The sequence below is a fragment of the Pholis gunnellus genome (genome assembly GCF_910591455.1).
Source record: "Pholis gunnellus genome assembly, chromosome: 5".
Classification (NCBI taxonomy): domain Eukaryota; kingdom Metazoa; phylum Chordata; class Actinopteri; order Perciformes; family Pholidae; genus Pholis; species Pholis gunnellus.
In genome coordinates, this window is record NC_136531.1 from 27729843 (window position 1) to 27747801 (window position 17959).

The 17959-nt window shown below is 41.6% G+C and overlaps 2 protein-coding genes across 5 annotated transcripts in view; one reads left to right on the forward strand and one right to left on the reverse strand.

Annotated features, from left to right (window-relative positions):
- The first annotated feature begins 455 nt into the window (after positions 1-455).
- On the forward strand, positions 456-6658 carry spcs3 (signal peptidase complex subunit 3). 2 transcript variants are annotated; one of them, XM_079158729.1, is made up of 5 exons: positions 456-704; positions 1823-1896; positions 3476-3615; positions 5026-5141; positions 6425-6658. In XM_079158729.1, the coding sequence occupies exons 1-5, from the start codon at positions 562-564 to the stop codon at positions 6555-6557; spliced, it is 606 nt and encodes a 201-aa protein (XP_079014855.1). In that variant the 5' UTR covers positions 456-561; the 3' UTR covers positions 6558-6658. The 2 variants fall into 2 exon arrangements, with proteins under 2 accessions (XP_079014855.1, XP_079014856.1); XM_079158730.1 differs by having other exon boundaries at positions 3476-3552.
- A 1285-nt stretch (positions 6659-7943) lies between these two features.
- kdm2aa (lysine (K)-specific demethylase 2Aa) overlaps positions 7944-17959 on the reverse strand; it is a 33641-nt gene continuing 23625 nt past the window's right edge. For all 3 annotated transcript variants that reach the window (XM_079159835.1, XM_079159833.1, XM_079159834.1), the window contains 9 exons: positions 15877-15912; positions 15508-15655; positions 14710-15321; positions 14124-14289; positions 13006-13257; positions 12698-12861; positions 12422-12568; positions 10683-10901; positions 7944-8939 (listed from right to left, as the gene is read on the reverse strand). In XM_079159835.1, coding sequence (XP_079015961.1) covers positions 8758-8939; positions 10683-10901; positions 12422-12568; positions 12698-12861; positions 13006-13257; positions 14124-14289; positions 14710-15321; positions 15508-15655; positions 15877-15912 — 1926 coding nt within the window. In that variant the 3' untranslated portion in view covers positions 7944-8757. The remainder of the gene's footprint in view (positions 8940-10682; positions 10902-12421; positions 12569-12697; positions 12862-13005; positions 13258-14123; positions 14290-14709; positions 15322-15507; positions 15656-15876; positions 15913-17959) is intronic.

Sequence of the window (17959 nt, forward strand, 5' to 3'; positions counted from 1 at the left end):
GTAAAATTGAAAAAAGAAAGAAGCCTACTTCTTCCGCTTACTCATCGCTTGCATTTGCGTCAAGTTTGCTGTTGCGTCAAGAACACAAGATCGGAAGTATGCAAAGAGTAAAATATTCTAAGGACACTTAACACTTCCAATGAGTTGGATACACTTTTCATTACACCAGACTCTTTTGAATTGCTTGTCTAAAATAGGTGTTTGAGAATCATGTTGAATGTTTCTTATCAGCCTGCTGCAAACATTAGTCACATAAGTGAGGAGCGATTCTCTCTTGGCCTGCGTGAATGTACACAGTTAAAATCTAATTTTGGAAAAGTGTACCTCTATATACAAAATCGTTATCTTAAATTAACACCGAAGACTAAAACCCCTCATTCAAAACAAACGTGAAAATTGTTTTATTTTGAAATACATGATAGGGAAGTACGTGTTCATTCTGGGAAACGTGTCATTTCCTCTTTGTACACTAGCTAGCATACGCGCGCATCCTGTGCGAAATATCTCTTATTGAATTACTGTTATTTGTATCATTCATATAGTCGTAGCTGCTATTTAAAGATGAATACGGTTCTGTCGAGAGCTAACTCTTTGTTCGCCTTCTCCCTGAGCGTCATGGCGGCCTTAACATTTGGATGTTTCGTCACGACAGCTTTCAAAGACAGAGGAGTTCCTGTGGACATCCACGTCTCTAAAGTCATGCTGTAAGATTCGTTGTGGACTATCATGTGTAACAGCTGTTACCATTAACGTTACGTGCTCTGTAGCTATATAACATGTATTACTGATGCTGTAACGCCATTAACGTTGTAATGCACAGCGACAATTAGCAGTGCAAAGACAGCCGGTGCTCGGTGCTTTTAGACGGTATTTGCTTTATTCATATGACGGACAGGTGAAAATACAAAAATACAGCAAATATGGAAAACTATCAAGCACTGCTAATTATCACTGAATGCTTGGTCCCATTATTATTATTGATCCTGAATTAGATCAATGGATTGTTCATTTTACACAAATGTATTGAATGGAAGTTTATATAAAGCGTTACATCGGGATAAATATGAAAAGCAAAGTAATTTAACCAAAAGCTTATTTGATAAAAGGAATGAATTGATATTGGTTCTAAATGTCACGTATCACCTTGGCATCAAACTTTTTCTAACAACACTCAACCGGATCAAAGTATTTAATGAAATGAGCTATGTTATGTGATCAGAAAGGTTTCGGACATGTTTTTACGGAATGGAAACAGATCAGGGAATTCATTTTATAAATAGATGGGATTCTTTACTTTTGTAGTAAATACGAGTAACAATACAATAATCTTAATCTAAAATAGCTTGTGATTAATGATGATATTTACAAGAAGGTATATCAGACCTCGAGGGTGTAGATGTTAAAATAGCAAAAATGCAATTCATGTTAACAGCTGAACTGCATGTCTCTAAATACTATGAACACAAGTTCATAGGACACCTGTAGATGCTAATTATTTATTTAACTCACAGGTTATGATTGGTTTTCAATAAAGCATTTTATTTCAATATGTATTAGAGAAATCAAAGCTGCTTTATAGAGCGACTCCAGTTAGAACTAATGTCATAAACACCAATCATTTGCTTTCATTCTAGCATATCCCGAACCCTTCACCCTCAGTCTCATGTGTTTTCATGAAGCTTCTTTTCTAAATGTATTCACCAACAGCTCTATAGCCTTATTCTTCTTGCTCTTTAACCTACACTTGAGGTTGAAGGCTCTTCCTGTTTCCTCCCATAATTTCTCCTCCTCCATCTCCCTTCTCTCTCTCTCTGTTTAACAGGAAGAACGTGGATGACTTCACAGGACCCAGAGAGCGCAGTGATCTGGGTTTCCTCACCTTTGACCTCGCGGCTGATATCCTTTAGAATACTGCTACTCAAAGTGACATGTACATGTTTCACTGGTAAATGGGATCTCATTTATGTAGTGCCGTTTAGTCTCATGACCACTCAAAGTGCTTTACACTACATGTAAACATTCACATTTCTTTCCTGATGGTAGAGGCTGCTGCACTCACTCACACCGATTGTACAGGCTTTGGGAGCAATTTGAGTTCAATATCATGCCCAAGGACACTTCGACATGCGGACTGAAGCAGTAGGGATCTCTGTTGTTTGCCAGGTGACATCTCAACATGAAACAATTGGTTGTTGTGGTCGGGTTCATCACTAGGTCTTGGTTGTGAAAGTTTTCAGGTATCAGGTTCAAGTCACCTAATTGGAATAGAATCTTTGAATGTCCTGAAATACGGTAAAAAGGTATTCTTTTAATAACAGGGTTCTCTTGGGTGCAGAGAATCCTTTGTAATAGGAGTGCTGTCCATTCGAACAAATGTGTCGGGTATACTCTATGTAGTCCTCCAGCATGACGGAGATGGTGTTGCTTGCGTTCGTGTATTCATTCAGACGTTTGGATCCTCATGTTTTTATTACTTATCCTCAAAGTACGTACAAAGAAGAATCCGTAACTGTGTTTGACATGTTCAGCAGTGAGCTCAGCTCAGTTCTTGAGTAAGTGTTGGCTGATGATTTGGCATGCTTACCAACAAGTTGGATCTTCAGCAGTGACAGCTCATGGAGGAGATTAAAGTACTTTAAAACACTTAGTGCCTCATGGTCAAATCTGACATGGTACATGTATTTTTATAGTCAGTGCGACGTATACTCTCCGAGGAAATCATAGAAAGAAGACGCTGCAGAACTTGCCTCAGATTCCTTCTTTATCAAAGTAATCCAGTGATGGTTGTCTGTACATTCTTGAGTACACTGCAAACAGGAGCTGATCATTCAGCACACTTTTGTTGGACTATTAACATGAACAAATAAAGGCTAAAATATCAGGACTCAAGTTGTAGCACACAGCATAACTCAATGAATAATGACAACAGTAAACGTCTTGTCTACATCACCCAAGGCGTTAAGGGAACTGTAGTTTCAAAGCTTCAAGCATAATTATCCCTCAAATAGCAGGAACACAAAGAATAAGAGGAGTGACCAGAAGTAGTTTCATGTTGCACTATATATATTTTTGACATTACTAATACTGTGGAAAGAGACAAAACATCAAACAATTGTAGACAGGTTATCAAAGATATTACTGCGTCCACCCCAATAGAGTGGAGATGAAGGAAATATTACTTTTAATGTTTGATCCAAACATTAAAATGGTATTTAATAAACTCAACAGCGACCTGTTTCAATCAGTGGTCCTGTTAATCCATATATCTCACTGAATTTTCATCACTCTTTTTGTATTTCATGAATATTATTATAATTATACTACAGAAGTCCCTTAGAAATAGACCCATCTCTGTGTTCCATAAAAAGTGAACATGTTTCTATTGTGTTGGTATGATGTTGACAGAAGTAAACTCCCAGCTCTGGTTCCTGCAGGGTAAATGTCTCTTCTCTTCTTGTTCCTTAACTTGTCTTACATTTGCAGCCAATTTTTGACTGGAACGTTAAACAGCTGTTCCTCTATCTGTCTGCTGAGTACACCACAAAGAGCAACGTGAGTTATAGTCAACACACAAACACACACAAGCTGTCTGCTGAGTACACCACAAAGAGCAACGTGAGTTATAGTCAACACACAAACACACACAAGCTGTCTGCTGAGTACACCACAAAGCAAGTCATTGTCAACACCATACACACACACACACACACACACACACACACACACATACACACATACATACATACATACACACACACACACACACACACACACACACACACACTATATGTGTGGCCAGTTCTTTGTTCTTCTATACAAGAAGACGTTACGGGGCTCCGTTTCTCGACTCACACTTTAAACAGTTCAAATGATAACTCTGCAGACGCAGATTCCATTGCCATTATTTTATTTATTTATTTTCATTTTCAATAAACTTAACAGTAACATATAATCAGTCTAAAGTGAGTTTAACGTGAGCTCAAAGACTGTCCCGATGTCCTGTTCTACCCGAAGGAAAAACAACCTGAGACTCAGTCCCACCCCGTCCTCTTATCCCAGCTGATCCTCATCTGATTAATAACAACCCAAAGAGAGAGAATTATTCACAATACGAATTTAACCTATATTCATAAATCAAAGGAATATATTTAGATCATACAAATATATTAGCAAATTTAGAGATTATGATTTGTAATCAAAACTAAAAATATGACTAACAGTAGGGCTACTGAGTTCACCACAAAGCAATGTAAGTCATAGTCAACATGCACACACACACAAACACACACACTGACTGCTGAGTACACCACAAAGAGCAATGTAAGTCACAGTCGACTCTTTTTGGGAATTTGTGTTGTAGAAGTGTTCTGCATTGTGGCATATACAGGACTGTCTCAGAAAATTAGAATATTGTGATAATCCCCATACGTGTGATTTAGTTTACTGAACCAAGCTGAGTGTTTTTCAAGGCTCAGGAAACCCTTGCAGGTGTTTCGAGTTAATTAGACGATTCAAGTGATTAGTTGAATACCCTACTAGTATACTTTTTCATGATATTCTAATATTTAGAGATAGGATATTTGAGTTTTCTTAAGCTGTAAGCCATAATCAGCAATATTAAAAGAATAAAAGGCTTGCAATATTTCAGTTGATTTGTAATGAATCCAGAATGCATGACATTTTTGTTTTTTTAATTGCATTACACAAAATAAAGAACTTTATCACAATATTCTAATTTTCTGAGACAGTCCTGTATATCTATATGGGTATGATAGATACAAAATGAAAGACACATATAAGTCTTTCATATGAATCCACAATAACCAGTTTAAAATGCCTGCATTGTACTACAGATACAAAATGCAAACATTCTAAAACATAAAATCCTTATAGTAAAGCACTTAATTAGGTATACAGCAGCTCTACCACATATTGTACCTTACAAAGCTCATAATGGTAATGTTTCTGCCCATTTCATTTTGATCTGTGTGTGTGTGTGTGTGTGTGTGTGTGTGTGTGTGTCAGTCTCTAAACCAGGTGGTGCTGTGGGATAAGATTGTTCTTCGAGGTGAAAACACCAAACTGAACCTCAGAGACATGAAATCCAAATACTTCTTCTTCGATGACGGGAATGGACTTCGGTTAGTTCGGCATCAGTGCGGACTGTAGGGCTGCACGATTATGGCCAAAATCATAATCACGATTATTTTTGATCAATATTGAGATCACGATTATTTGTCACGATTATTCATTAATTCTTTTCAGTGTTTTCCCTAGATTTACAGCTATTGGGGGGGGGGGGGGGGGGGGGGGGGTTGCTGCCGACTATTACAAAGCTGGGTGAAACCCGGATACCGGGCCTTAGTTGCTTGGCGAGGGGGGGGGGGTGCTACTCGCAGGAGAGCGACTGTTTCATCGTGCACGCGGATCGGGGTAGAACACCGCCGTGCGCGATACAGAGAGCAGGGGAATTGTAAACGCGCGAGCATGTAGTGACAGACGTGACATGCCGGTGTGTAAATAAATTAAGCAAAAGTACTCGTCCTTCAAGCTCCCGTCTCTCTACTTCTTCTACTTCTACTTGAGGCTGCCGCTGCCGGGTGCGCGCATATTACACCTCTCATCTCGTTCTCCCCCTGGTGGTCGGCTGACTCTTAGTTGAGGAAGCGCTTGATTTGATATGTAGCAGAGCACGTATTTTAAACGTCAATATAGATGACGATCATGCTCATTTAATTGTGGCAGCCAAAATCGTAATCGCGATTAAAATTCGATTAATTGTGCAGCCCTAGCGGACTGTGCAGCAGATTCGTTAGTAAAGCTATGTAGCCTCTTCCAAATAAAATAGACACGGGGTGAGGATGATCTGTGCCCTGATATTTAAAAGGAAATATTTTACTTGATTGGATAAGACAAATTGGTGTTCAATATTGCAGCAGTATAGGCTGACTAGATCTGACTGACAATACAACCACGAGGCTATTTCATTCAGACTATAATCATAGTTTGGAGTCATTTTGGACCTAAAAAACGGTTAAATGTACTGGACTAATCCAGCAATATAGTATTCCATGAATGAAGGACCGAGAGTAGACTAATTAAAAAGAGAACGGTCATAATCAAAGCTGCCAAGGCTGACATGTTCGTACTTTTAGCTCAACATTGGACAGTCTTCAAAAATAACGTATCCTACATTTAACATGAATCTTTTATTTGACCTCTGTCTGATAAATGCCCACAGCTTTTGTTTTATCTCAGACAAAAGCTCCTCCAGAGACAGGACATTATAGCACTGTAAATGTTATGTTATAGTGTAAATGCTTACACAAGCTTCTGATGAATACCATTATAAAATCTGAGGTTTAAGTTTGAACATCTGTAATGTAATGTGACTGGCTGACTGTCACGTCTGTGTCGTCTCCAGGGCCAATAAGAACATCACTCTGTCGCTGTCATGGAACGTTGTTCCCAACGCTGGAGTCCTGCCTCTGGTGGCTGGAAGTGGACAAGTCAGCCTCCCTTTCCCAGATACATACGAGACCACCAAGAGCTATTAGTCAGACTCAAACACACATAATGATGACACACACACTGTATGCTGGTGTTTCTTCATAGATGTAAATTAATTTTTGGTTTGTAATAAAAGATGAGATTGGAACCTCTGTGTTTGAAAGGATTTTTTTAAAGCAGGTACACTGCTGATGAAGGGTCAGTCCACCCAATCACAAACAAATACATGTAGTCACTTATTGTATGTGCAGACATTAATGGTGTTGGTTTAATTTCTGAAAATGAAGCGATGTAAAAGTGCAGTGCCTTTAACAGCTCCTGAATATACTTGTGAATGCCAAAGAAGCTTTTATACATAGTCAGTGAGAAACGGTGACGTATCTAAAATGTGTGCTCATATTGTTTGTGCTAGTTGACTTTGAAACTGCCAGTCCAGTTCAGAATTGGGTCTTTTCACTGGTTCCACTGTGTTTAACAGCATCAGTGAATAGATTCAAGGTGTATATGAGACATAATATTTTTGGAGTGAAATAAAAGTGTCTATATTTTGTCTTTAAAATGGCTTTAGGTTGAGATGATGAGAAACTGCTGAGAAGAAGACGGTGCTCATAATAGGCGATGTCTCTCAGCTGTGTTGGTGATGCAGCTCCCTCTGCTGCCCACAAACTAAAGTGAAAAAGAGAACAGCGCCTGCTTCTGCTTTAGAGTGGTCTGACTGACTGACCCAATGTCCCCCCCCCAGCCTCAAACCCTGAACCCTCAGGGACTTACTGACGTCACCTGGTAAGTGGTTAAGTGTGAGGGCTTGAAATGGTGTAAATCGGAATGGGACAACACTTAGCTGCAACATATCACGTTACCATGAAAATGACAAAAAAAAGTACAATTGTGGGTATTGTACTCCCTGATTTGAACATCTTCTAGACCCTTTCCTCATAAGATGGTCATTTCATATAATCTATTTACTCATTTTTGTCAAAACGGCTTCAAAATCAAATATTTGATGAATAGATGAATACAATTTTTGTTCCATCTTTAACCCTTAATGTTTGAGCAAATTTAATAAGACAGGCTGAACACACGTGAGCCGTCCTTGTTTACATCTGCATGCGTCCACTGGTTACCCCGGGTTTAATGTCACATTGCAATGATTTGTGGGTAATTCACTTAGGCCAAGTCTGCATCTAATGCCGATTTACGGAAAGGGTTCATAAAGGGCTCAAAATGTCTGCAAGAGAGACTCAAACACGCGATGATCTGACAGTGGGACATCCCTAAACCCTCAGAGACTTTGCGGGAGCGCGCCTCAAAGTTTGTGACTCCGTAACGGGATTTGGATTCAGACTGACTCCCTTTCTCACTCACACTCAGTGTGTAGAATACTTCAAATGTTTGTCTGTGGGAAACTCATTGCTTTAGCGCCGGTACAAATAGAAAGTTCAAACATTCACATTTATTATAAGTTTTCACTGTTAGAAAAAAACCCATTTACAATTTCAATTGAGTGAATCTCAATGAAACATAAAATAAGCACATATATACACACACATGGAACTCACTGTGCACATACAAAACAACACTCGGTTACACGTAGAATCTGTTCCAGTTCAGTGTGCAAACTAGTATCTGTATTTTTACTCCCAAAAATAATTGTGAGACCTCTTACAAGCAGTCACATCCTGCATCAGCCTGTACACAGTAAAGGTGGTTTCATGTTCAGCCAGACTTCTGGTTAAACATTATGTACATATTCCAGCAATGCTAGAAGATATGAAAAGAATATCAACCTTCGAGAGGTCACAGAAATCTGTGGAGGAAAGACTCTTTAAAGAAGTATTTTGACATTTTGGATAAAAGATTGTAGTCTTGCCAGATGAAAAGACTGATATCAATCTAAAGATAGCACCAGGATTTGAAGCAAGGAGAAACTGCTGACCAGGCTCCATAAAAACAATGAAAAGAATACAACTGGAACAGGTCATTTATGTGTTGAAACAAAAGACATTGTGATTTTAGGAGCTTTGGAGTCACAACTGTCAGTTTGGTCAGGTTTAATGTTTTTGACAGTTTGAAAAACAACCTACACAAAAGGTTGCGCATACACATATTTTTGTTATGCTCTTTATGCAACAGTTGCCCCTTTCACACAGCTTGTTCAAGGCGGGACTGTTGCCCCACTATTCTGTATAAAAAAAAAATTAAAAAAAAGTACAGACACTGACTGGGTGGGGGCACAAAGTGTTTTTGTTAATCCAGGCGCTGGATGAGCTTCTCCTCCATCATACAGTAGAGGGCGACATGGGACAGGTCAGCGATGAAGGCGTCACAGGCACGTCTGCTGATGCTTTTACAGCCTCTGAGGTCCAGCAGAGTCAGAGAGGAGAGACGCTTTAGGTAGGACAGACAGCCGTCTGTCAGCTCACTGCAACCTGGACACAGACAGACAGAAATGTTTTTAAAAGAAAAAGTTTTAGACAATTAAAGCTGCAAGCAGCAATGATCGGGCCCTCGCATATTCACGCACGTCGAGGGTACTGGCAGGACTCTGGTGGATACGGCCATGCATTTCTGTGACCATCATACACTGCGTGCACGAGTTAAACGGTATTTCCTGTGTCGACCAATGGCATAGCCAGGTCATTTTGCCAGGTCTTAAGCCTCGAATGTTTTGAGTGTACCTCTGAATACAATCATAACTGTAATTCTGTAAAATTTACAAAAAAGTGAATGTGTGTGAATGTGCTTCAGTGTTAGTAACATAACAGACTGTCAAAGTCAATGCAGGTCGTCAAACATTCAGCAACCGTAGCTTTGAATTAAGACAGTCAATTTGTAATATCTGCATTTGACCATCCTGTACTTAAGGTTACAGTTACATTAGCTCTCATTATAAAGCTTCACTAATAACACAACCAGTAGATCTTCTGATGTGTTAATGTTGCTATCACAGAGATGACAGTTGTGATGTCACCTTTTTATTTTATTAATTTAAATAAGACATCCATGTAAAGGATTTCTGTGTGAATGTGTGTATATTCTGCTGTGTAAATTATAAAAAGTTGCGTTACTGCAAGTGAATTTGTTTTGCTGCTGTTAATGTTAACTGTCTTGATTGATTTCCTCTGCTTTAGGATTGCAATATATATATGCATGTGTGAATGAAATGAAATAAAGTAATAGTTAATTAAATCAGTTACTATGTTAAATAACAAATTTTCAATCAGTTATAGTTCTTGTAATTAAATGTATTTATCTGATTAATTTAGAAAAACAATATTATGAAAAAGATCTAGGGCTGCAACAACGAATCGATAAAATCGATAATTAAAAGAGTTGGCAACGAATTTCATTATCGATTCGTTGTGTCGCGCGATTATTACGCCACTCAATGCCGTGTTCACACGAAATGCGATGAACGCGGGGCGAATAGCGTTAATCGCGTCATTCGCGCCGCCGGGGACTATTTGTGTTCATTCGCGTGAATCGCGCTGGACGCACCGGAGAGGGGGCGTGGCTTATCGGCCTGAAAGCCGTTCAACTGTCCGCCATCAACCATGGAAAAAAAATCACCTCTATTTCTGCTCAGTACGTGTTGTGGAAGTCCCAGATATCACGGGAAACTAAACGCCGTCATGTCTGGGTTCATAACATAGTCCAGAGGAGCTCCGTGGATTTCATCGAGCTCACTGTGTCTAGCGAGCCACACGTCGGCTGTTTACTACAGCTGTATGAACACACTATAAACTGATTTGGCTGTGATTTAACGGCAATAAACCGACAAAAAGGGACTCCGAAATAACTACGTAATGGTGCCGATTTGTACTTGTTTTCTCAATGGAGCTCGGATCGATCGGTGCTATTCTATGCTAACATGCTAGCAGCGCCATCAACACTCAACATAACGTCATCTAGACCAGAGCTAGGTGAAACCCAATGTTGGGCTCTACTCAATAGGCGGCGCCATCGAGCCAATATGTCACACCGCAGCTGGACACCCCAATCAGACTGCAATTTCCGCCACGACTGGCTTGCATGCCTAATTTCAAAATCCGAAGCACCTCCTTTCACGATGAAACACATACGACAATAATAATAAACATTAGAAGAACAATAGGTCTAATGAAAGGCCATGTATTCAATCAGTGGGAGTGTGCCTTTGCTCAAATACCCACCTGCTAGTGTGAGTTCAGTGAGACTGTTGCGGGTGTGAGTCCCGGCTGCTGCCAGCAGGGCGATAGACGAGTCAGTTATGTCCTTGCAGTGAGCCAGGTCCAGTCTCTCCAGCTGGGGCATGTGGCGCTGAAGCAGCCTCAGAGTGGACTCACTGACGTCCAAACCGGAAAGACGCAGCGTCACCATGTTCCTCAGCCTGCTGCGAGACGACTCTGAACCTGCAGGAACAGACAGAGATGCAGGAAAACGTCACTTGAGCTGGATAGATCAATACTGGAGATACGGGATTCATTTTAGTGAACCCAGCGGCGCGGTGCAGCTCGCCCTGCCCACTACGTCAGGGACGGGGCAACACGCCACTACAAGTTGCATTTAGTTGTGCAACCCCGTTTTGCAATTATAGGACCTATAACAACACGTTTGATCTCTGTGGTTGGTTTACAACAGTCTGGTGCTGGTTGCGCAGAACTTAACCAGTGGACCTGCTGTGTGCAATTGTGGTTCGACAGTGAGATAATCACTCCAGTTAGAGACAGCAGGAACAGTGACTAGCTGCCTTCAGACAGATAAACAGAGGGACCAGTAAAGGAAAAGGCCTTCAGTATAGAATCTTAACTGTTGTGGATCAGAGAGCTCATGAATCTTTCTTTGGCCTCTCAGAATGGGAATACAGTCACTGAGCTTTGATGCCGCTCATTTCTGCAGCAAGGCCGAGATCCTCCTTGTGGCACTGGCACCACAGTGACTAGTCTGTGGCAAGCGTCAGTCAGGCGTCACAACTGTGGCAAGCGAGCGGCACTCGTTCGGCACCCGTCAAGAAGCTACCGAGCTGAGTGGGCGGAGCCACATTTCCTGAGAACACCCATTGTTACGATTGGTCAGCTGCCATAAATCAGTTTTATCATCATAGTATGGATTTTAGTTGAGTCACCTGAGCCACCCGTTCTCTGTACACATCCTGAGAGTAACCGCGTTGTACTTTTTTGTTTCTCATTCATTTTATTTAAGTAGGATTTTGTTGGTTTTGAAACAAAAGGGAACATAATACACTCTTTCCAAATTATTACTTTTATAGTCATTTACAACAATCTGCTAAAATAATGAAAATAAATCATCTGTTTTATTAGCATTTAAAAGCATATATATAAAAACGTTTTAAAATTAAAACCCATAAAAAGTCCAATCCAAAAATATATGTCTGAAAATATCTTCCCTCTTCCTCTGCTTATATGTAGATGTCAGTAGGTGCCACCAGTAGTCAGAGGAGTGTGCCCCCCTGGTCCGTGTATGTTTTGATAGTCTGTTTTATGGTTTATTTCTTATTACTTTTGAAGAGCGACGCAAAGTAAGACAGGTAAAAAAATGTCAAAATAAAAGTCAAGGCAATAGTTTTCTTTCATACGGTCATTCTGTTAGTCTATGATGCAAGCACATACCACGGTAACATTAGAAGAAAAATAAATAAATAAAAATAAATAAACGTGGGCCGATGGAAGTATGTTAGCAACAATAGTTGACTACATGCGAATTTAATATTATTTATCCATGTACACAGCAAGAATCAACTTTTCGATTAATCTGTGGATTGTTTGATGCAATACAGTTTGTAATATAGTTTAATCTAGTCACTGAGGTGCCACAGTCCTGACACCTGACTGACGCTTGCCACAGACTAGCCACTGAGGCGCCAGTGCCACAAGGAGGATCTCGCTCTCTCTCCATTTCTGCTGCTACTGACCAGGCGGGATGATGATCTCTTTAATCTGGGCATCTTTAAGACCTTCACACCAGCGCAGGTCCAGCAGCCTCAGGTAGGGCAGAGTGGGAGAGACCATCGCTGACAGACAGGACCAGGACAGACCAGTTACCTTCAACTCCCTCAGACCTGAAGACAAAGACAGAGAGAGGGGGTGTAATGAGACATGCAGGGACAGGAGGGTGTGTGTGTGTGTGTGTGTGTGTGTGTGTGTGTGTGTGTGTGTGTGTGTGTGTGTGTGTGTGTGTGTGTCTCTACCTGGGAGCCTTGTGAGCAGACAGTTAAGCTGTCTCTTGGCCAGGGGGGTCCAGGACAGGTCCAGAGAGGTGGGCTGGCGTTTAATGATGCCTGCCAGGGCCTGGTTACTGAGTGGGCTGCACCGACTCACGTCCACGTGGCTCCACAGACGCTTGTCACAGCTCCTGCACATGACAACGAGACACGATTGTTTTTTTCACAGGCTGTGTGGGAGCACTGCTTACTGTTCACCAGCTAAGCACAAGACTCAAACACAAACTGTATGTTGAGTGTGGGTATTTTTTGTTGCTTAAAAGAGGGTGACGTACCACTTGTACCAGGCCTTACAGACGGCCATGCAGGCCAGCAGCTCGGCTCTGTTCAAGTACCTGAACACAGACACCCACACCTCCTTCTCCCCTCCTCTCTCGTTGCCCACGTCCTTAAAGGACGGCAGGGACAGCAGGGAAGGCGGAGATAGGGAGGAGGGCGCAGGAGGAGCAGCGGCTTCCTCTTCCTCAGAAGAAGTCGTGGAGTGATCTCTAGGGCCTCTGTCACCGTAGTTACCCCGCAGACGTGGCCTATCAGATCAAAAATATAAAATGTTTTTTGTTTTAATGAAGTGAACAGGGGAACGTCACAGACGGTCATTAGTGGTTTTGATTGGTTGCCAGTCTCTACAGAGCAAGTCTTACCTAATGTGAGCCTGCCAGAGGGCTCAGGAAAGAGAGCAAGAGTAGAGATAGAGGCTTTTTATCGAGACCGTGATGGACAATGTATGATGACCCCTCACCCAAACAAGTTTCAGAGTAGCTCTCAGTCATCTGATGCTTAATAGAACTTCTATTAAGCATCAGATGAAGATGTAAAAAACTAAAATGTCCCTAAACACGGTGAAAAATGAACTACAAAATGTCCGAGACAAAATGTTTCAGTCTCAATGGTTGACGTCAATTCTGGCATCAAATCAATTGAGATTCTATGACATGAACTGAAAAGAATAATAAACTCCCGCTGAATGTGGAGTTGTGATCAACACATGCAGGAAAGGCTTGGTTGAGGTCATAATAAGGTTTAACTAGTTACTAAAGCATATACACATAACATTACATATATACTTTAGCTTTCTTCCATGTACCAAAAACATACTGAACTGTGATCACAAAACACAGTACTCTACATATTACAACCTGGGATTTAGAAGTTATAAACCTCCAACAATACAAATACTTCAAACAGATAGCCGTGTCATGTGACGTAGAGGGTGTGACAATTTAACATTACCCAGATAACCTCATGCTCCCACCTCCTGCCGTGAGCTGTTTGTTGGCTTCTTTGGTCTTAAAGTAAATGTGTATGAGAGTTTAGGAGGTTTTACATTTGATATCATGAGTAGTAGTAGCTGTAGTCATGTATTAAAGCAATTTGATCGTGTGTTGAGCTCTACCTGCCAGGTCCTCTTGGGGTTACGCTGTCAGCTGTGGTGTCAACGCTCCTGAGTCGTGACGCTTTGGACAGAGCAGTCTTTCTCTGGATGAAGCCCTGCAGACCACCAGCACCCACCGCTCCCGTCCTCAGACCCATGGCTGCTTCTAGCTTTGGCACTATGGAGCCTGAGGAGAGCACAACATGTCTCTGTTGGAGTAGCACTCGTTCCCGATTTACTTTGACACACACACACACACACACACACACACACACACACACACACACACACACACACACACACACACACACACACACACACACACACACACACACACACACACACACACACACACACACACACACACACACACACACACACACACACACACACGACTTTGTCTTTAAGTGAACAGCAGCTGTGGTAAGTGAACTGATTTTGTGTTTTTACATCTGCAGTAGCGTTACTACTGTGTTCATCTATGGTGTCGTTTTGATGATATGGTTAATATTGTTGCCTCTGATGTGAATATTTGAATGGCCCGTGCACTTGAGTATGTATACGTGTCCACACACACACGCACATGCGCAGGCACACATAGTCTTACCAGAGTGTCTCTTGGCCTTGTGGGGGCGCTGTAGAGTGACAGTCAGGTAGGAGCCACTCAGCAGGTCATCATTCAGATCAGACACCAGGAGGACTGGAGGTTCTGGGTCTGAATCCCAGCGCCCTTCCTCCTCCACATCTTCTTCTTCATCATCTTCCAGCGTGTCCATCTCTTCCTCTTCAAGGTCAAACTCCTGCCCCTCACTGTCATCATCATCATCATCATCAGTCCTGCACCTTCTCCTACGCCGGCGATGCAGTTGTTCTTTGTCTCCGTCTTCACTGTCTTCTTCCTCCTCCTCTTCATCGTCGTCGTCGTCGTCGTCGTCATCATCGTCGTCTTCGTCATCCGACTCCTCTGATTCATCTCCTCTTCGCTGCATCCTGGAGCCTCCCCTCAGTCTCACCCCTCGTCCCCTCCGTCCACCCTCCCTCATGCCCATCCCTCGCTTTAGTTTGAGGACTGATGAGGAGCCAGAAGACATGAGCCCTCCTCTGCTTCCTCTGTGGGCTGAACCTCCTCTCAGAAGGCCTCTCCTGTTGGCACTGAAGCCCCTCCTGGAAGAGTGGCTCCCCCCTCGAGAATGGAGAGCTATCTTTCTTCTCCGACAGGCTGCAGAGATGGACGGATGGAAGGGACAGGTGATCAGGTCAGAATCACAATCACACCAAAAGATGAAATTCATGCACTTTGTTTCTGGAAAAACATTTTAAACAGCTTTTTTGTGATTAATCACTAACAAAGTAACTGGTGGGCAGTAGGCAGTCAAAATGTTGTCTTCTTTTCACAGAGACAAACCTTCATCGTCATCATCATCATCGTCGTCATCATCATCATCATCATCATCATCATCATCACTGGCAGAGTCGTCTCCATCGCGGCTGTGTCTCTGTCGTCGGTAAATCTTAGCCATGCGAGCGTCCAGCAGGGTGGAAGATTTCCGCTTCTGGACATGCAGGGATAGAAGGAAGAGGGAGGAACGGAAGGAAGGAAGGAAGGAAGGAAGGAAGGAAGGGTAGAAAGAACAATGAAAAGAGACACAGATTGACAAAGAAAATGAGGACAGTATGGGGAAAGACAGGTAGAGAGAAAAACAAACATTAATATATATTAAGACAGTATTTAGAAATAAAAACGTCAAGTAGGGATCAAACAACAAACACTCACTGCTGGAAGGCCTTCACCTTTGTCTCCTTTAGACTGCTGGAGGAAAAAGGAAAAACATCTCGCTATCAGAAGTGACTGAAGAAACTGACAGAAGAAGAGTCTCAAAGAATCTCTTTTTTGAGACTTAGCTGACACTTTTGGCTTTACATGATTAGTCTGGTAAAATGTTTGGACAGAAGCTGCCATTACATGCTGATGTTCAATAACTCATTTTGATAATTTCCAAGTCCGTAAACGATCTGTAATCCGAAGGGGGGAAAAAGTGTTTTGCCAATATTTTGTCTTGGCAAAACACTTTGTTGTGACCCATTGAAGGAAGAATTTACCCAGAACTGAAGCTCTTGCCATCATATACTCGCACTCAGTCAGTCATAGTATAGCTACATAAACATAATATAGTTAAGGTGGTATAGAACATCACAAAACAAGAACATGAAGTAATGTAGTGTATGCTTTGCAGCCACTAAATATCAGAAAACATCATTATGCTCATACAATGTACTAAACCACCCCCCGAAAAACAGATCATCTTATACAGAGCATCTTTGGTGCAACCGTTAACCACTAACAGATAAACAATAATTATATGCTTAACATCAGATTTTGAAAGTTACCATTACAACTCATCACACAGTGAAGTACTTTTCAACTTAGAAATAGCCACATGTACACTGAAACAAAAGCTTTTTGGTGAGCAGCAATGTTGTACACCGTGAACATATAACTGCAATGCCACAGTGAAGTGAATATCCCATCATTTCTGTTATTGATATTTCAACATGTTTGTGTGTGGCACAAGAGAATGACGTGACTTTAATAAGTATTTGGTTCAAGAGCGATGAGGTCAGTATTAGACTGTTTTGGACTTTTTGCTTATGAACTTGATTGTAATCAAAGAAAATCCTCTAAAATCTACATTTTGATATTTGAGAAGACGCGAGATCAGAACACCATTTCCCTGTTAAAGGATCTCTAAACAATATTCAGAGCATTAATATAGCAGCAAAGGACTATTTGCCATGTAAAGATATAGAGGAGCAGAGTGTGTTGTAATCAGAGCTTCCCCGTGTTTGGTTTACATACAGCGCCGGCAGCGCGTGCTTTTTTAATGCATGTTAGTGTATGTCAGCTTTCCCCAAAGGCTTGCTCAAAGCTGCCGTTCTGCACTGTGGTTTCCACTAGTGGTGTAACGGATCACGGATCGATCCGTGATCCGTTCAGATCACCCCCTTACGATTCAGATCACCCCTCACGGTTCAGGACACTTGTGAACCTCGGATTAAGTGAGTATTTTCAGTCATAGTGTGTAATAAAGTTGTACTGCTGCCGTTTCTTTTCAAGTAACAAGTCCTCGAATATCAATGCAGAGTGTCAGTGAACAGATATGAAGCAGTAGTGTGCTCACGTGAACAGAGCGTGTTAGAAGCATTTAACAGTGAAAGTCATGGCGAGCAGAGGAACTTCAGAAAGGCGTCAATTAAGTCGCAAGTTTGGGAGCATTTTGTCTTCCCTGTAATTTATAATGACGGGATGAGGGTGGTGGACAAAACCAATGCGTTATGTAGGCGTTGTTTAAAGAGAAATACATATGACAACGGCAAAACATCGGACATGTCAACACATATGAAGCGCCACCATCCTGGTCTGTCAGCAACGGGGGACACTCCGGTGTGGAAAACAAAAGGATTTCAAAATCTGGTTAAAGTGCTTGAGCCATGCTACGAAATCCACTCACGCACCCAATTCAGTATGAAAATCATTCCTCTATGAAGAGGAAAAGACTGACCGCTCACTTCATCACGGAGGAGGGGAGATTTAAAGTCCAGTGCTGCAGACACGCCCCCTCTGTGAGAGACACACATCTGGCGCTACCCTTTCCCCACACAATGTAGAAATTCTCATCTTTTTGAAAAATATCTTAAATATTGTGGTTTTCATTGAAGACTATAGCTCTAAGTTCTTTGCTTTCAGTGTCCTTTAAGTTCTTTAATTAATAAATGGTCACGAAACGTGACTCAAAAAACATGGGACGATCCAAACCGTGAGGTTTGTGATCCGTTGCATCCCTACTTTCCACTGATAA

What these genes read in the sequence shown, in the direction of transcription:
- spcs3 (XM_079158729.1), top strand. Translation starts at nt 562, where the DNA reads ATGAATACGGTTCTGTCGAGAGCTAACTCTTTGTTCGCCTTCTCCCTG. An exon ending in CACCTTTGACCTCGCGGCTG is followed by an intron (nt 1,897 to 3,475) that starts ATATCCTTTAGA and finishes AACTTGTCTTAC; the next exon opens with ATTTGCAGCCAATTTTTGAC. An exon ending in AGTACACCACAAAGAGCAAC is followed by an intron (nt 3,616 to 5,025) that starts GTGAGTTATAGT and finishes TGTGTGTGTCAG; the next exon opens with TCTCTAAACCAGGTGGTGCT.